This window comes from Rattus norvegicus, chromosome 5, assembly GCF_036323735.1.
Source record: "Rattus norvegicus strain BN/NHsdMcwi chromosome 5, GRCr8, whole genome shotgun sequence".
NCBI lineage: Eukaryota > Metazoa > Chordata > Mammalia > Rodentia > Muridae > Rattus > Rattus norvegicus.
The window spans coordinates 37,802,224-37,819,570 of record NC_086023.1 but is presented as its reverse complement, the minus strand read 5'-3'; the positions used below and the strand labels follow the sequence as shown (position 1 = coordinate 37,819,570).

Genomic DNA, 17,347 nt, shown 5'->3' with positions numbered 1-17,347 from the left:
CTTCACCATCTTAGGAGTGTGTCACTAAAGATCAGCATAAAAGTAAAGGGATTTCCACATGTAACTTGACTGTAAGTAAACTCTCCATGAAGTGAGTAGTTTTGTATTAAAGTCTGGAGAGAGCTTTCAGAGAAGCAGTGACTCCTCTCAGATAAAACGTGTCGGCCTTCACAGTCTTGCTGCTTGCACAAAATTCTCTCATACTCACTTGGCATGTACCACACGTATACACCACACAAACATAAGTAAATAAAAGTTAAAATATGCTAAAGTAAGAAAACTTTTAAAACTTTTAAAAAGGCACTATAGAAAAGTTTCTGTCGTTTCAGAGTGCAGTGCAGGCAATTCTTTTAAGATTTCTAGCATTTGCCTGCATCCCAAACTGTCACTGTGTACAGAATCAACACGTATGCCTAGGATACTTGGTCGTAGAGAGTGCTTTCCACCTGGGTACTAGTCAGTTCACCAGGCCGTACTGTTTTCACAGAAATGTCTCTACACCTCAGTGCCTTAGAATGGCACATTTGTTCCTTTCTCATTTGACTTGTGTTAGATCCTCCCTCTCCCTCCCTCCCTCCCTCCCTCCCTCCCTCCCTTCCTCCCGAGGGCCCAGGCTATGAACTTGACATCTTCCTACCTCAGTCTCCTGAGTGCTGGGACTAGTGATGTAACACTGCACCCAGCTGCCCAAGTTTCTTAGCCTGTCCAACTTGCTACTAATAAGACTGACAGGCCCAAGTCCAGTACGTCATAAACTGTTTACAATTCAATGGCAAAATTCAGGAGACTACCTATGTGTGAATATTTAGAATTAATGCTGCTAACTAATTCATGCTGTCTGACCTAATTAATAGGTAATTTATCATCTAATTAGAATTAATCAGTCTTATAACCATATATTTTTATAGAATGTTGACCACATGTATAGATAAGTGTTTCTCTCAGCAGTGATTTTTTTTTCTGGTTATCTGTTGTAAGCTGCTGCACCTTTTTCCCATCAAAAATGCATCAAAATTAAACAAATATAGCAGTCCTATCTGAGATGAGAATGAATGCTTTCTGTTTGGAGAGGCTATGTTTGTAGCTCTTTATAAAGAAGCACAGCCATGAAGAACTCTTGACTAAAACTTTTAGCTAGTCAAAGTGTTGTTTTGTCTTGTTTGGATTTTGATTTTGTTGTTACTGTTGTTTCTTTGTTTTGTTTTGGGTTTACAATATGGACGCAGCGCAGTCAAGGTGATTCAGTCCTTCCAGCTCAGTCCCCCTCAAGCTGGGATGATAGCCATTATTCACCAGACCTGAGGTGTACATGACTGTGTTTCCCAGGACTATGGCTTAACAAATGATACTTGGGGTTTTTAATACTGCTTTCTTTGATCTAGGGATCCAAGGCATTATAGAGGCTTATCGGACCTGCCTTCCTCAGATAAGACTCTATGGACCAACTAATTTTTCTCCGATTATAAATCATGTGGCCAGGTTTGCCGCTGCAGCCACGCAACAGCAGACAGCTTCTGTAAGTGCTTAGGCACGGGGGCTGGAAGGGAATGGGTGCTATCTCTTCCTGGTTCCCATACTGTTGTTTATTGAGTTTGTCCAGAGTAAGGAGTATGCTGTGTTCAGCATTGAATTAGGAACAGTATCTGTTGCTATTAATGATCACCAAAACAAAAGAATGCTTGCTTTTACTAATCGATTCTCTGACTTGGAAGTAATTTGCTTAGATTCTAATAAAAATTAAAAAAGACGGTCTTTTTAGAAACACTTTTCACATGAAGGCCTTTGAATACTTTTACCGGTTGCTGGTGATGTAACACTTACTATACTCCTAGTCAGATGTTGGGTATTGAATCTCTCAAGCTGTAATATACTCAGAAGTAGAGATAGGCATTGTGGGGAGCTGCCCTGTGCAGGTGTTGAAAAGGTTAAACAACATAATTCATATAAAGTACACAGTGCCCAGGTCCGAGAAAACACCGTCATATCTGTAAGTTACTGTCAGAAGTCGTATTCCTGTCCTACAGTTCACTGGCCCCCAAAAAATGAAGTCACAATTTTAGGTGGCATTTTACCACTCTGGAAATTTCGTCAAAGAAGACAATATTATAAAGCACGTGTGTTAGCTGGGCAGATAAGCATTCAGAAGTTTGGCATCTGTTGAGACCTGAGTAGCTGCTTGCTCTTTGACGTGTTTAGTGGTTCCGTTTAATGAATGTTTGCTCCTCTCCTTCCTTGAAAGGTTTGTCTCTAATAGTTAGATGTCTCCTGTGTAGTTTTTCAACGTATTCTGTGATGTGCTGCACTTCTAACGAATCTTCAGCTTTTAAGAGTTGATCCTTTTCATCAGAGAATTCAAAATATTATATGCAGATGATATTCTAAGAAGGGTTTAAGGAAAATGAAAGAGTCAGGTGGCTTATTAACCTAGATGATTCCTCTTACTGTCTGACCTTGGCCTGCTGAGCAGATGTGGCTTCTTTCTTGATAAGATGATTCCTCTTACTGTCTGACCTTGGCCTGCTGAGCAGATGTGCCTTCTTTCTTGATAGCAGTACTTTGTGCTCCTCATCATCACGGATGGCGTGATCACAGACCTTGATCAAACCAGACAGGCAATCGTCAGTGCGGCCAAGCTGCCCATGTCGATCATCATTGTGGGGGTTGGGGGAGCTGACTTCAGTGCCATGGAATTTCTAGACGGTGACAATGGAAGCCTCCGCGCCCCATCCGGGGAGGTGGCCATAAGAGATATTGTTCAGTTTGTGCCTTTCAGACAGTTCCAGAATGTGAGTACCACTTTTTTCTGACTTAAACACAGATTGTTTTTGATTGAAAGTTCTAATTTGGTTTGGCATCTTTTGTGCTTTTGCTGTACTTGTATGACAAACTATTAAAATGATATGGTTATGCATATGTAAGATTTTTTGTTACTTTTGTATTAATTACTTTTCTTGTGGTTGTAAAAGATAATCTGGCAAAGGCAACTTGAGGAAGGGAAAGTTTACTTTGGTTAGTAGCCCATTACACTGGGAAAGGCGTGGCAGCAGGAGTTTATGGTATCTGGTCACAGTACATCTGCAGTCAAGCACAGGGGATGGATGTGGGTACTGGGTTAGGGGTTTGGGGTTTTGTTTTATTCTTGCTGTGATAGAATGCCATGACCTATGGCAACACGGGGAAGAAAGAGTTTATGTGTTGTTTAGATGCTGTCTCAGGAATTCCTAGTGTAGCTAAAACAAGATAATTGTTTTGAGAGGAGCATAGAAGAATTTAATGTATACTGCTGTATGAAATGCAGTCTTATAATCACTTATAGAAAGTCAAAAAATTAAAAACCTATATGCAAATGTTTTAGCAGGTCTATGTATAATAGATAAGAGCTGGAAATAACCCAGGTAAATGATTAAGGTAACAGGTAAATGATTAAGAAAACTATGGTATATCGGTATGACGAGATACTTGATGACAGACTTTAAAAGCAGTTCTGGTGCTTCTCTGAAGGCTGATAGACTTATGTGAACATTGCTTAGGAAAAGAAGCATTCGGAAGCAATTTTGTTTAAACCTATGTCACTTATATAATCTCAGGCCATGCTGCCCACTGTTTTTTGTATGCTACTTTTAGAATGTTGACTGATAACCAGAACTTCTTCTAAAACTGTTTTATATTACTAGAGCTTATAGGTCATTAAAATGGGGATTAAGTTTAGGAGTCATGAGAATAACTAGGAACTTTTCCTGTGTCTCATATAAAGTCATCAAGCACAAACAGACTAATCTTTTAATGACTGCTGAGTTATTCTAGTCTTTTATCAAACAGGCAAATGAGTTGTGTGTGTCTGCAGTCCAGCACTTCGTAGGTAGAGGTAGGGGGATGGATAGTTCAGGGTTATATTCGACTGCATCGTGAGTTCAAGGCCAGCTTGAGCTACATGAGACAAACAGCAAACAAGCAAGCCAGCGGATGTCCATTTTGTAATAGTAACTAAGATTTTGTTTGTCCTCAAGGCTCCAAAGGAAGCACTTGCGCAGTGTGTCTTGGCAGAGATCCCCCAGCAGGTGGTGGGTTACTTCAACACATACAGACTCCTTCCTCCCAAAAACCCAGCTGTGAAGTAGAAGGAGCCGGGAGCTACAGGACGTCCAAAGCCATGTGGAGCAGCGCCATCTCTTACACAGAATGATGTATCGCCATCTGCGCTTTTTACCCCCCAGGGTTTCTGATGCAAACCCAGCTTTTTGTATATATTCTATCAGTTTAAAACATACATTTTATACTTTCTGAAGAGGACAGTAGCAAGTCCATTTCTGCCCAATGAACTCAGTGGCTGTTAGTGATTTATAGAAATTACAAGAGTGCAGTTTGGAATTGATTTTAATTTGGGAAAAATTGGTTTGTTGTATATTTTCTATAATGAAAATGCCATTCTTAAGTGTTGCCAGTAGAGTGAATGAGGCATTACAGGATGAAGTGGTATACAAGTTTTGCTCTTCTGTTTTAGTAAATATTTTGCAAGCCAGTGTCGGTACTGTGATGGAGAGAGCTGCTTAGGTCAGTCACAGAGTTCATACCTGTTACTCTATACTCTGTCCCTTTCTGTGCTGCAGTGCTACAGTGTATAAAACTGTTTTCATGTAGTTGCTTATGAAAACCAGTGGACTTAACTTCGTTTTGAAAATGTACAATCAACCTATGGAGAGCTCCTTGTAGACAAGACATTTTTCTTTGCCTTTTGAAATCCCTTCACTGTGAACTCTTGCACACAGCGTGTCTTTGCTTTACTGAGCAAACAAGACACTCAAACTTCTGTGGACACACAATGATAGGTCATCCCGGAGGCCACATTATTAGATCAGCATTGTCGACTTAACTGGAACTGTGTTCACTAAAGCTTTGAGGGCCAAACATTTAAGATGAAAATTCAAACCAGTTGCAGACCAGGCATGGTGACACATCATGTGAGCACTTGGAAGGAAGAGGCATGAGGCCAGCACGAGCCAACCCACCTGCATAGTTAATTCCAGGTCTGACAGCTATCCAGTGAGAGTGTGGTTCAGTACAACAAAGAAAAATAAGTAATTGAGAAATACATTTCTTCTATCTAATGGAATAATTGCAAAAGGTCATTAGTATTTTTTTCTTGCTAAGGTCCTGTGTATTGATTTTTATAGAGTTATTTAGATTTTTTTGTCTTTTTAAAAAATAGTATTATTTTTCTTTAAACCTCTAATTCTAGTTATTTATTAATCAAAATTCCATTTTTTCATTTCAATAATGTACTATTTCCAAAGTCCAGAATGTATTCTGTTAAGCACAAAACCTGATATAACATTTAAAAAAAGAGAAGAAAGAACAACATATACATACCCTGTTCTAGCTGCTATATTTACATAGAGTGGACTTAGTATTCTTATTTTGAAGAATTGAATTATTTTAACTTTATCCTGTAGGACATACTGTTCAGTGAGTACACATTTTTGGAATAGATTTTGTAACATTTGCCTGAGCATCTGGATGTCAAATATTTGCCTATCTATGCAGTGGCCAATTATTGTTAACAGTTTAACAAGTAGCATTGTGTATCCACCACATATCCTCAAGTATATATCCACAGAGAGCATCCATGCCAGCGTTACCGAATCCTTCTGCCACTGCCTGTCTTTGTTTCCTGCAGGCTTCTCAGGAACAGCTTCTGTCAGCAGAAGATCCACTTGTCTTGTTTGCCTGGCTCAGTGAGCAGTGGCGCCTCCTTCCCACATGGGTAATTGGCATCTGGATTGTGCTGTTAACCTGAAACAGTGTACCTCTGTATAGCAGAGTTTCTTAAAATTTATTTTCATTTTGAGTCCTTTCACCCAAGAAATTTTATGTAACCCCAGTTTTTATAGGTATACAAAGTTATACTTAAGATAGGTATACAAATCAAACATTGCCAGTAAACCAAATTATTTCAGGAGCCTGGAGAGATGGCTCTGGGTTAATAATACATTCACTCTTGCAGCTGGTTTCTGTTGCTTTCCAGCATGTATGTCAGGCAGCTCTACTACTTGACTGTAACTCTAGCTTCAGGGGGTCTGGTGGTCTCCTCTGCCCTCCACGAGGACCTACTTTTGTATGTGTGTGTGTGCGTGTGCGTGTGCGCATGTGTGTGTGTGTGTGTGTGTGTGTGTGTGTGTGTGTGTGCACGCACACACTCTCAGCTATTTGGTATTGTAGTACACAGAGCATCTTTAATGTACTGCAGAGTTGACTGATATTTTGATTTTGTGATTGCCAATACTTTGAACCCCTTTTCACATAAATACATAGTACAAAATGCCATCAGTGTTTAGAGGTATTTCAGAAGCTGCAAATTCTGTCCTCATCCTAAGCCAAAATATAAAGTTTTTTTTAATGAAGCTTATGTTGACAGTTTTTAAAATCAAACTTTCTAGCACAGTACAATCTAGACATAAATTGATTTGATATTGACTTGATTCAGGCTGGCAGGAAAATATTGATGTCTTTCTTTTCTGTAACTAAGCATTTATGCTAAAGCTGAGTATGGACAATAAAATCACTGTATACATAAAACGCACAAAGTAACCTTGAGTCTGAGCTGAGGTGTTCAGGCAGTGTTCACTGTTGTTGGGTGACATGGCAGCCGTGTAGTGCAGAATGCACCTGCTGTCTATTGACAGCCAAGGCTGCAGTGAAGTTGAGCGATACAAGGTGGACAAGCCCTGCCAGAAACACCTCAGAGTCATTACACATTTCGTTTTGAATCCATTTTTGGCCATCGTTCATTAGAAAGCTTTACTGTTGTCTGGTTTTTCCAGTCAGTTACATGACTGCCTATGGGACCAGGGCCTGCAGTTGAAGAATGTGGGCTTTGTGGGATGACTCAGTAGTAACAACTCAGTTATCAGTAGAGGTGACAACATCTGATCCCCTCCCCCCCCTTTTTTTCTCTCTTTTGAAACCATTATTATTCCACGGTCTCAGTATCAGTTCTCTGTGGTGGGAAGATGTCACAGTGGCTTTCAGGACTTTCTTTTGCATACGAGGGAGCCAGGTCAGAAATGGCTTACAGGTTCTCTGTAGGTTACTCGGTAGGAGAGTGGCTTTTGACTCTGAAGCAAGGCTCACTAGGCTTGCTCAGCCCCTGAGAGTACGCAGGACTGAAGGCCCTTCTTCATCCGGTAGCCATCTTGCTTCTGCCACTTGGTCTTGAACAGTTTTCTATTCTGGTTTACCATCACTTTTTCCTGATGAGATAACTTTTCTTTAAATGACTCGTCTTGATCCAGTTTTATAGAAACTGTGATTCTGGCAAATTAAAATAATCCATAGCTGTCTGCAGTTTGAAATAAAAGCATTTCCAACTTCTAGATTATTATGCTATGAAATTCTTCGTCTCGGCACTCACCTTCATTCCGTATTATTTTATAGTGGTTTGTACTCAAATGTTTATTTTTTCCTGTTGTGCCTCGATTTCAACAAATGCCGTTCACTTTTAAAGAACATCTAAAATAAAAATCACAGAAGTGACCTTCATGTCTCTGTAATTTGTATGCACATGGCCATCTTGTTCATTGACACACAATTTCTCTCATGCATATATTCAGGAATGGTTTTTGTACTGGCCTAGTCACCTCATCTTCTGTAGAAGATTGATTTGTCTGAGACCATTAACCCTGTAAATCACCTGCGGGATATTTACGAGTGTTCACTTTAGACAGCGCTTTGTTAGCTTTTCCAGAATAGGCCCAGGGCCTCACTGATGTTGGGCTGCCTTTTACGTGCCTTGCCCTTTTCATTTCATATTAGAAAGCCATCTTCAAGAGGGCTCTCTAGGCTGATTTTCTTAGAGGTGATGTAAGGTAAGTTAGCAGCTGGGTGGAAATTGTGAGCCGTTGTCTTCTGGAGGACAGCACAGTATGTGCATAACTTACTAAATACTTAAGTTTATATTAAATACATTGTCCGTGTGAGTTCCCTTTAAATAAAGTTACTCTTGATGTAACATGACTGTGTTTTGTTTTCATCTACACCTTAACAAAACAGTAGAAAGTGGAGCTGGGAAGTGGCTCAGTGGGTAAGGCCACTTGCTATGTAAGCTTGAGGGCCCCGAGTTCAGACCCCTGTACCCATATAAAAGCCAAGCATGGCCACACAGGCTTAACCTCAGCACTGGAGGGAACAGATGGGGGCTTGCTGGGCCTTGCTGGCGAGAGCCGAAGGACGTGGTTTTCTCCGCTGTGTGCATCATGCACACACATGTTCACAAACTTATATTACCATACGCACGAAAGAAGGAAAGTTAGAGATAAATAGGGAATTAGTCTTATTTGGGGTGACATTAAAAACAACCACAGTTCAGTAGTTAATACCTGGGCTTTCAAGAGCCAGATGCAGGCATCTAGAGAGGCCTCTGCTATTTCACAACGTGGCGGGAAGGGCAGAGACACATTCGAGACAAAACTGGGCTGAGATCACCCTTTGCATCAGGAGCCTGACACAGCAGCCGACCTACAACTGTTACCCATTCAAGAGTGCTAAGAACAGAATGGTAGCTGATAAAGGTTAAGCGGTAAGTAAGGTTTTAAGTGTGCAAAACGAAAAAAAAAAAAAAAACGCATTTGTTGAATGTAAGGTGTGAGAGGAGGTAGTCAGGAAGTGGAGAGAAGGGGAGTGATTGGTGGGATTTCACCCTAGGGGCCCTCTGGACAGCAGAGGGTTTGGTCTTTGGGGAAGGGTAACAGAGTAGTGTTGAATTAGCTTCAGAGTGGCTTATTTGTGATTTTGGAGGACTTAGAGGAACTTACATTTTAGTCATTGACACAGGTCCGAGGCTCAAGGACTTTAAAGAACCCTACTGCCAAGCTCAATCCAGGCCATGGTGACACACAAGCCAGGGGTTTAGCAGTGTCCCCTGTCGCTTCTGTCTTCGTCCCGCAGAAAGGAGTGTCACCACGACGTTCTTCTCAAAGCAGTTTATTCAGGAACCTTTCTTTCTGCATACAAGCAGCAATCTCTCTTTTCTTCCCTTCATTCTCCCTCCAGCCCCCAGCACACTCCCTTATATCCTCCCTCAACTCCGCCTCCTCGGTCCAGACTGCGTAATCTCAGTTCATAGGTCCACGTCACATGGCCTGATCTTTCGTCATGGTGCGCCTGCACAGCTCTCATAATGGACGTGGCTAATTTCAGGTGTGTGAAGAAGTCAGGTGCTAGTCATGAGACTTAGCTGCAGTCCATCTTGGGACTGCCACCACACCCACACCCCACATCCTTTGTGACTGTATAGCTCAGAATGGCTCCCTACAGTCGCCTTCTGGTGCGACTCAGCTGTTAGATCACACAGTTGATTCTGAGTTTGTTTTCAGATTTTTTTTTTTTTTTTTTGTCTTGCTATAAACCTGTATCAGATCATCAGCTGAAACCCATCTCCTCAGTTTCTTAATGGCTGAGAGCCTGGCACATGCCTGGTAATTACTCGATCTCTATTTAGAATATCAATTTTGTTTAAGACAAGATCTTTGCCCTTGTCACTTGTCACTAATCATCACTGTTTTGCCAAATTCCACAGAAAAATCACAGGAGTTTGCAAATTACCTTGGTGACAGGCTTAGCTACCCTCCGCCCCCACCAAAGAAATGTTGTATGAGGCATTTCAAGCAGTTTTGACTTTGTACTGCTTGGGCTAGGCGAGTTGGATCTTGGATTCATTGGCAGACTCACAAGGCGCCAGGTGTAGAAAGCATCTGGCCTTCAGAGCCAGACTCAGAATTCTAGGAGTTGGGGAGCTCTTGGGCTATCAAGAGGATGAGTGGGTAGGAAATAATCTCTTTTCTTCAACCACCATCCCTGCCCTAGTTACTTTTTCTATTGCTGGAAATAGACACCATGACCAAAGCAATTTATAAAAGAAAATGTTTCTTAGGGCTCGGGGTTCCGTGAGTTAGAGTCCATGGTGGCAGCCTGAAGTCAGGCAAAGCACTGGAGAAGGAGCTGAGAGCTTACATCCTGATCCATAGGCATAATGGGAAAACGTCATGGGCTTTTCAGACCTCAAAGGGGGAGGGGTTAGGGGAATGTTGGCCCGGAAACCGGGAAAGGGAATAACAATCGAAATGTAAATAAGAAATACTCAAGTTAATAAAGATTAAAAAAAAAAAAAAAAAAAAAGCCCAGCGCCCAAACATTTTCACAAACTAAAAACTGAAAACACACACACACACACACACACACACACACACACACACACACACACACACACAATTTTCATTCAAACCACCATCCTGTAAAAAGTTCCCCTTGCATAGATAGTTACTGAGTAGCTTACTACTGGCAATCAACAAGATTTCTTTAAGGAATTCTGATTATCCACAGACTTATGATCTAACAAGAAATGGTGGCATGGGAAAACAGCAGGAATAAGTGAGGTTCTCTGAGTAGGGGGAAGGCTGTTTCTTCACACCTTCGGGCATTTATGAAGACCACTAATGGCCTCTGAAAGACAGGGCACATCCTTTGCACCGTCTAGACTGTTGACACATTCCTTCACACAGATCTCAGATGATTAACGACTCATTCCCTCCACCCCCAAATGATAGTTCTTACACTTTACATTCTGATTCTAGTAGCCCACTTCTCTGCAGTGCCCCAAATGCCTGCTCTCTCAAGAACCAGGTCCTTTCTTGGTAAAAATCCTTCTATTGATGTTTTTCTGAATCCCCCATTTTTCGTCCAAAGTAAAACCCGTCTTTCATAAAGAACATTATGTTAAATTTTCTGTAGTTCTGTCAAGTGTGGGTTTATCTCCCTGAGTTTCTGCCACTGTTGGTGTGACCTCTAGCTGTCCCTTCTGCTCTGACATGCTTTTCCCTCCTCTTTAAGGCCTCCAACTTTAACAACAATCACAAGGTATGTATAGCTCTTCTTCTAGTATATGCTTATTCTATAGTTCACCTAAAGTATTCAGTAGCCCCCTCTATATTTTTAATTTTTTTTTATTTTAAAATTACGTGTACGTATGCGTGTCTGCTTGTGGGTATGTTTGTGTGAATAAAGGTGCCTGCAAGGCTAGAAGGGGATGTCAGGACCCTTGACCTGGAGTTGCCCTGTTATGAGCTGGATATGGGTGCTTGAACTAAATTCAGGTCCCCTGCAAGAGCTGCACACACCCTTAACCATGGGATTATCGCTCCAATCCCCATTCCCAAACACCCACATCCAAGGAAAATAATCTTATTTTTAAGTCAAGTATCCCATTTTCCAACACCAACCTACTTTCCCCTTGCACTCCTTCTGCTGCCACAACTCTTCTGAATCCTCATCCATCTGGGCCTTCGGTATACTAATCCCTTCACAGCTTTCATTTTCATCATTTCTCTTGGTATGACTGTTGCATTATAAAAATAAAGGTGAAGGAAAATGTTTTGGTGGATGTTCACCTAGGTGTGGGGGGAAGGGGTGTCTCAGCAGGCCCATGCTAAGGCATCCCTTCCCTCTGAGGTGAATGGGGAAAGGGGGAGCAGGAGAAAGGGGACAGAGCAAGAGCAAGAAAGCAAAAGAGTGAGGAGGGGACAAGCAGCCCCTCGTTATAATGTCAGGCATACCTGACTGTTGCCAGGTAACTGTGGGGCGGAGCCTAGACAAAATGCCTTCCTGCCTCTTACTCTTCTAAATTCACGTACAAATAGCCATTCCCTTGGCACTTCTGTTCCAACCTTCCTCCCACTTGGCTGTGCCCAGCTTGCTGTTGCCCCTTCCTCCAAACTTCGATAGTCATGTGAGTATGAGTGCCTTGCTTTCCTCTCTTTCTGCAAGTCTTTATTTACCATCACCAACTGAGACCTCTGCTGATTACCTTGTTGAAATCACAGTCTTCCAGTTCCTCCTCCTCCTCTTCCTCCTCTTCACCACCACCACCCTTACCACCACCCTGCTTTGTTTAGATTTTTTTATTTAATCCTAGCCCTCTGAATGCTGAGGCAGGAGGATCCTGAGAGCACCTTCTTATCCTAACAATGCCCAATCTATTTGCCTATAGAGAACATGAGGTCCTTGTGCTCACAGATAAGTGCGAGGGAAACCAAGAATATGATGCACACAGGCTTGTCTCCTCGAAGGAAGATATGTGTAACCTGTATTCCACACAGAAGGCCGGGAATGGATGTAGTTAATAATGTGAGGACCAGTGCTATCTATAGGAGCCAGGCCATATCTGACTCCCTCACATTTTCATATTTACCTTAGACTCTTCTTCTCTAGGCCTCTAGCTTCAGCATTGTTTCTTACTCAATAGAACCCATCTTTATGGAAAGTGTCATATGTATTTTACATATGGAGTAGAGATAGTCAGTGGACTTCTGTGCTATGTATGAGGCCAGGCCATATGTGACTCCCTAAGGCTTTTAAATTATCCCAGTCATTCTCCCTACACTTTATCTGGAGCATCCCATCCTTATGGAAGGGGTCATGTGTGTTTGCACTCATATTATAAGTCTTGTTGTACATGGAGAACTGAGTTAATTATTATGAGGAAACTTTGTGCTGTGCTTAAATATGCCTAAAATAGACTGTTCACTAAACCACTACCGAAAGACTATACATGGACTGACCCAGGGCTCCAACTGCATATGTAGCAGAGAATAGCCTTGTTGAGGCACCAGGGGAAGGGGAAGCCCTTGGTCCTGCCAAGGTTGGACCCCCAGTGCAGGGGAATATGGGGGACAATAAGGGGGATGAATATGGGGAGTACCCTAGGAGGGGAGGAAATGAGGGCTTGTGGACAGGAAGCCGGGAAGGGGAATAACGTTTGAAATGTAAGTAAAAAAAATATCTAATACAAAAAATTTAAAAAATAGACTGTTCAGTGTCAGCCTCTAGAAGTTTGAATCTAGACCAGCTACTGAGTCATGGTGAACCATATTTCCATCTTGTCTCATATGGATTGCTCTTTTGCCAGACCTGGTGTTTGTAGAGACCCCCAGATTTGGCTCCTGTGCCTTTGACACAGATAACCCTCTGAAAGCCTATTTTGTTTTTTCTACATTACCCTATACAACCTTCTACCCCCTAGGGGAAATGCCAAAGTACCCATGTAGCTCCCCATACCTTCTCATTGCCTCCAGTGTTGCTGCACTGAGACCTTGTTCTCACAAATTTAGGTAAGGGTGGAAAGAAACTATTACTCTGTTAACAAATCAATAGAGGTCTTCTCTCACATTGTATGGAAAAACTTTTGGTCTGTCCACCTAGTTGTCAGGGTTGTCTGGATCCTCTAAGCTTATCAAGACAGCATAGACTATATAACAAGAGCCTGTCTCATGAAAGACAGAGAGGGGCTGAGGGTTGATAGACAAAATATTTAAAGAAAGAAAATAATGGCATCAGGGACTTGTACATAAATAATGATATGAGTTATTGTTTCCAGGAAACCTAACGTCTTAAAATATGAACATCTTTTGAATTCAATCCCAGGAACCTAATGTGAAAGTTGTTTGGCCATAATGCCTGTCAGCCCATTGATCAGCAGATAGGTGACTGTCTCCACCCTCCCTCATTATTCTGTGTGTCCCTCCTGAAGCTGCGCCCTTGGTAGAAGAGGATGACTTCTCCTGATACAAAAGGACTCTTCCTTGCACTGGGTATATGATCTTAAATCCTTTTTTCTAGGATCTCCAAACCAGTTCTCATGCAGGAACTCTGAAGACAGAGGGAGGTATGGTAGAGTTGCATTGGTGTTTGGCATTTCATCTGGGGGTGGGCAATTGTATAAGGTTTTATAGTGTGGAAAATATAAGGGAAGCATTCAGAGAGTTATCAGTGCCAAAGGACAGTAGGTGAATAGATTAGGCATTGTCAAGATAACAAGATAAGTGTGTGCTGTAATAACAATTGTTATTTAAGAACCAAATCTCTCTACTAACTCTTACAAATCTGACATTTAAGAAGTATATTAAGTCTTTCATATAGTCCAATATTTTGGTGAAATCTATGGTTATTTCTTTTCTATGGGACAAAATAAGAAGTCATAGCCCAGCAAGCTTTATTATTGGAATTCAAAAAACACATATTCCTAAGTTTTTACTAGAAAGAATTCTTTTAGAATGGGCTACTTTTACCAGCCTCAGTCTTTAGGTTTGAGGAGAATTGGGTACCTTTGTCCTTGGAGCCTACCATATTCTTTTAAACCCAGAGCACAGGATCACAGGATCACAGGATCTCACTCCGTATTTTATTAAAGGAGAATACAAGTAGGAATCTGAAATTCGTTTCAAGTTTCAGAGTCTAAAAGAAGCCACAGGTGAGTGTATTTAAGGCTGGACGTGAGAAAGCACATCCCAGATCGGATTAAAAACCCTTAGGGAGCATCATGTGCTTCCTGCATTCCTACACCTTTCAAAGAGGAGAGTTCTCACACAGGTAAGAGAGCATTGTCAGGTAAAATGAGCAGAGATGACTGGAGCTGGGAAGGGACAGAGAGGGGTTGTGACCTTTTGGGTATTTCCCCCTTTCCTCATTTCAGGGAGGTTCTGTCTAGAAATGTCTGCTCCTATTGCTTAATGATGTTCATTTAATTTACCTTTCTACCATCTGTTCTAGTTACAAAAGTTATAGTATGAAAAATACGGTCAGTCATAAAACTTCACAGAGGAAAACATCAAATTTTACTACAGTGTTATGGATAAGGTGCTTAAAACATGAATCTCAAGTGTCATTGGTTTGATTAGCTATAATAAATCACAGAGTGGAGTAGTGATTAATAGCTGGTAAAGATTTACAAAGAATTCTCCTAGGAATACAACAGATTATTGCAGATGTAGAATAGGTTCAAATTATAGAAAGTGACAAGTTCTGTGTAACAATTCTTTTTTTATCTACTATATAGCCAAGATGAATCAATCTGTTGCATATTAGTTTAGGATTATTTAATGTAAGTATTAATCCAAAAGTAATCTATAGACTACAGAGCAGGGACCATGTTACTCCTCCCATTAGAATTCAGAGATTTGGGCCTCTTTAACCTTAACTTATGTGAAGTATTCTAGAAAGTAATTTCTAGGACAAAGTTCCTTTGTTCTTAGATGCAGAGTTTTCTTTTTTTTCCCCAATATGGTCTGTATGTATGTGTGTGTGTGTGTGTGTGTATATATATATATATATATATATATGATTGCAAAACTTAGCAAACAATAGTACAGGACATAAATTAAATTTAAATTTCATAAATAAACCTATAAAAGTAGGCCTGTCTCTAATGTGTCACAGGCATGTTTGCAGCCCAAACTATTCATCAAGTAGGGATTCTATGTTTGATGACAACTGTGCCAGAGGGGCAAAAGTGCTCTCAGGCCCTCTAGATGTAGTTGTTTTGCAATGGGGTCCTTCAGTTATCCTACGAGGAAGACATCACTATTTTTTACCTTTTTGAATCTGAGCTCATTGTTTTGATCTACACTGGTGACTTACTACCCTAGCCTGTGGTAGAGGATTGGTGTACCAACTTTGAGTGTAGGCTTTAGACTGTTCTCATTTCTGCTTTTTTTGTGCTTTCGGTGCCCCGTACAACTGCCACACCAAGACCAACCTTTTGGAGAATATATGAGAAACTGCTTAGATTAGAAAAAGAAGCCCTCTCATCTGAAATGTGGTCCTAGTTCAGCCCACCCCAGCCAATTCCCTTAAGCCCAAGATAGGGTGGTTGAATCATCCAAAGTGACTGAAGACATGACAACATAAGGTAGAGTGAGGATTTTTTATGATGTTCTGGGGATTGAACGCAGGGCTTTACTCAGACTAGGAAAACACACAGCTACTGAGTTACATTCCTAGCCTTGATCTGGGTATTGCCAAAGGCTAGAGAACAATTTATAGGCTATGCTATCTTGTTAAGGGGTGCAGATGAACGTAATATAGGGGATGACTCTTTATTATAAGTTTGAACAAAGAACATGGAAATAACATCTGTAAATCAAAATCGCTTGTTACAATAGACATTTGTATCCAAAGTAAAAGAAAAAAAGTATAGGGGCTGGAGATATGGCTCAGCAGCTAAGAACACTTGCTGTTCTTTCAGAGGTTCTAGTACTGTCACCGACATCATTCCTGCCTGCCACTCCGGTTCCAGGGCATTGACACTCTCTTCTAGCCTCCATGGGCACCTACATGCACATAGTATACATACATACACTCACATACATACATATAAAATAAGTCAAAACTTAATAATAAAAAGCATTATTTTGCCTCTATAGTCTTTTCATGTTTAAAATCTGCTAAAGGCATCATTGCTTTCTTTTCTCTCTGAAAATCCTTTTATAACTTTCCATTAACTAGCCCATTCTGCATTGTTCTGAGGTAGGGTCTGGGTGCAGGTGGGGAAGGCCAATCACATATCTGTAAGTTCATATTCTCAGTTATTCAGCGAGTCAGCAGGCTATTTATTAATTCGACAAATAATTAATGAACACAGACTACAGGTGTTCAGAAAATACAGGCATGTGGGTTAGTGGTAAAGGAAGAAAGACAGAAAAATCTTTGGGGAATTTGGATGTCTGGATTCTGACTCTTGGCCAGGTCGAGTGTGGGATTTATGGTGTCATTTTTGAGGTGCTAAAATGGGTGGGAGGCTCCAGGATCAGTTTCAGAACTGGTGGTTGAACTAGATGGTTTGTTAGTCCATGTCATATAGCTGTCGTCCATGGGCTCTTAATGTCTAAATTCCTTGCACAGATTTTGGTGGTTGAATCCCAAGATAGAGTGCTTGATCCTTGTGTGAGTTTGAGATTTCAGCAGTTCAGAGGTATGAGTTGGACCTGCGATGCCATCCAGGGTTCTTCCTCTTGATACACTTTTTTAATGGCCCTATCAGATGAAAGTCTCAGTGCCAGGGTGGGCTACTTCCTATGAGTTTTTATCAGGTAACCCTTGAGGCTCTCAAAACTATTCACGTAATTGCCACTGTGGCTGTTTTCCCAACAGAACACTGTAGTCTCTGATTTTAGGACATAGAGAAATCAGGTTGGAACTGAAAGAGAAGATTCTTCCCTTACTGTGAACTCTCATAGTGTCTGAAATTGCTAACCAAGCTACTGGATTAGAATACCTACCACCAGTGTTACTCACTGTGAATTATGCATGCTATACTAACAACTGGCTAGGAAATGTGTGCCCACTGGTACAACTGTGGCAGGCCTGTTATGGGGGTAACCAACCACTCCCTTATTATTATGCTCAGCTTTGATCAAAACTCAGAGAATCAATGACTGTTCAATGCTTATTCCTAAACGGGACTTATATACCATCCCTTCCAAGGCTTAGAGACTATCACAGAAGACCGAGTTTCTCTGTATAA

General features: G+C 41.2%; 1 protein-coding gene across 1 annotated transcript in view; it reads left to right on the top strand.

Annotated features, from left to right (window-relative positions):
• The window catches only part of Cpne3 (copine 3), a 49,275-nt gene extending 41,270 nt beyond the window's left edge, over positions 1-8,005 (top strand). The window contains exons 14-16 of the mRNA NM_001107917.3: positions 1,383-1,516; positions 2,550-2,786; positions 4,008-8,005. Of these exons, the coding sequence (NP_001101387.2) occupies positions 1,383-1,516; positions 2,550-2,786; positions 4,008-4,118 (482 nt within the window). The 3' untranslated portion in view covers positions 4,119-8,005. The remainder of the gene's footprint in view (positions 1-1,382; positions 1,517-2,549; positions 2,787-4,007) is intronic.
• The last annotated feature ends 9,342 nt before the right edge of the window (positions 8,006-17,347 follow it).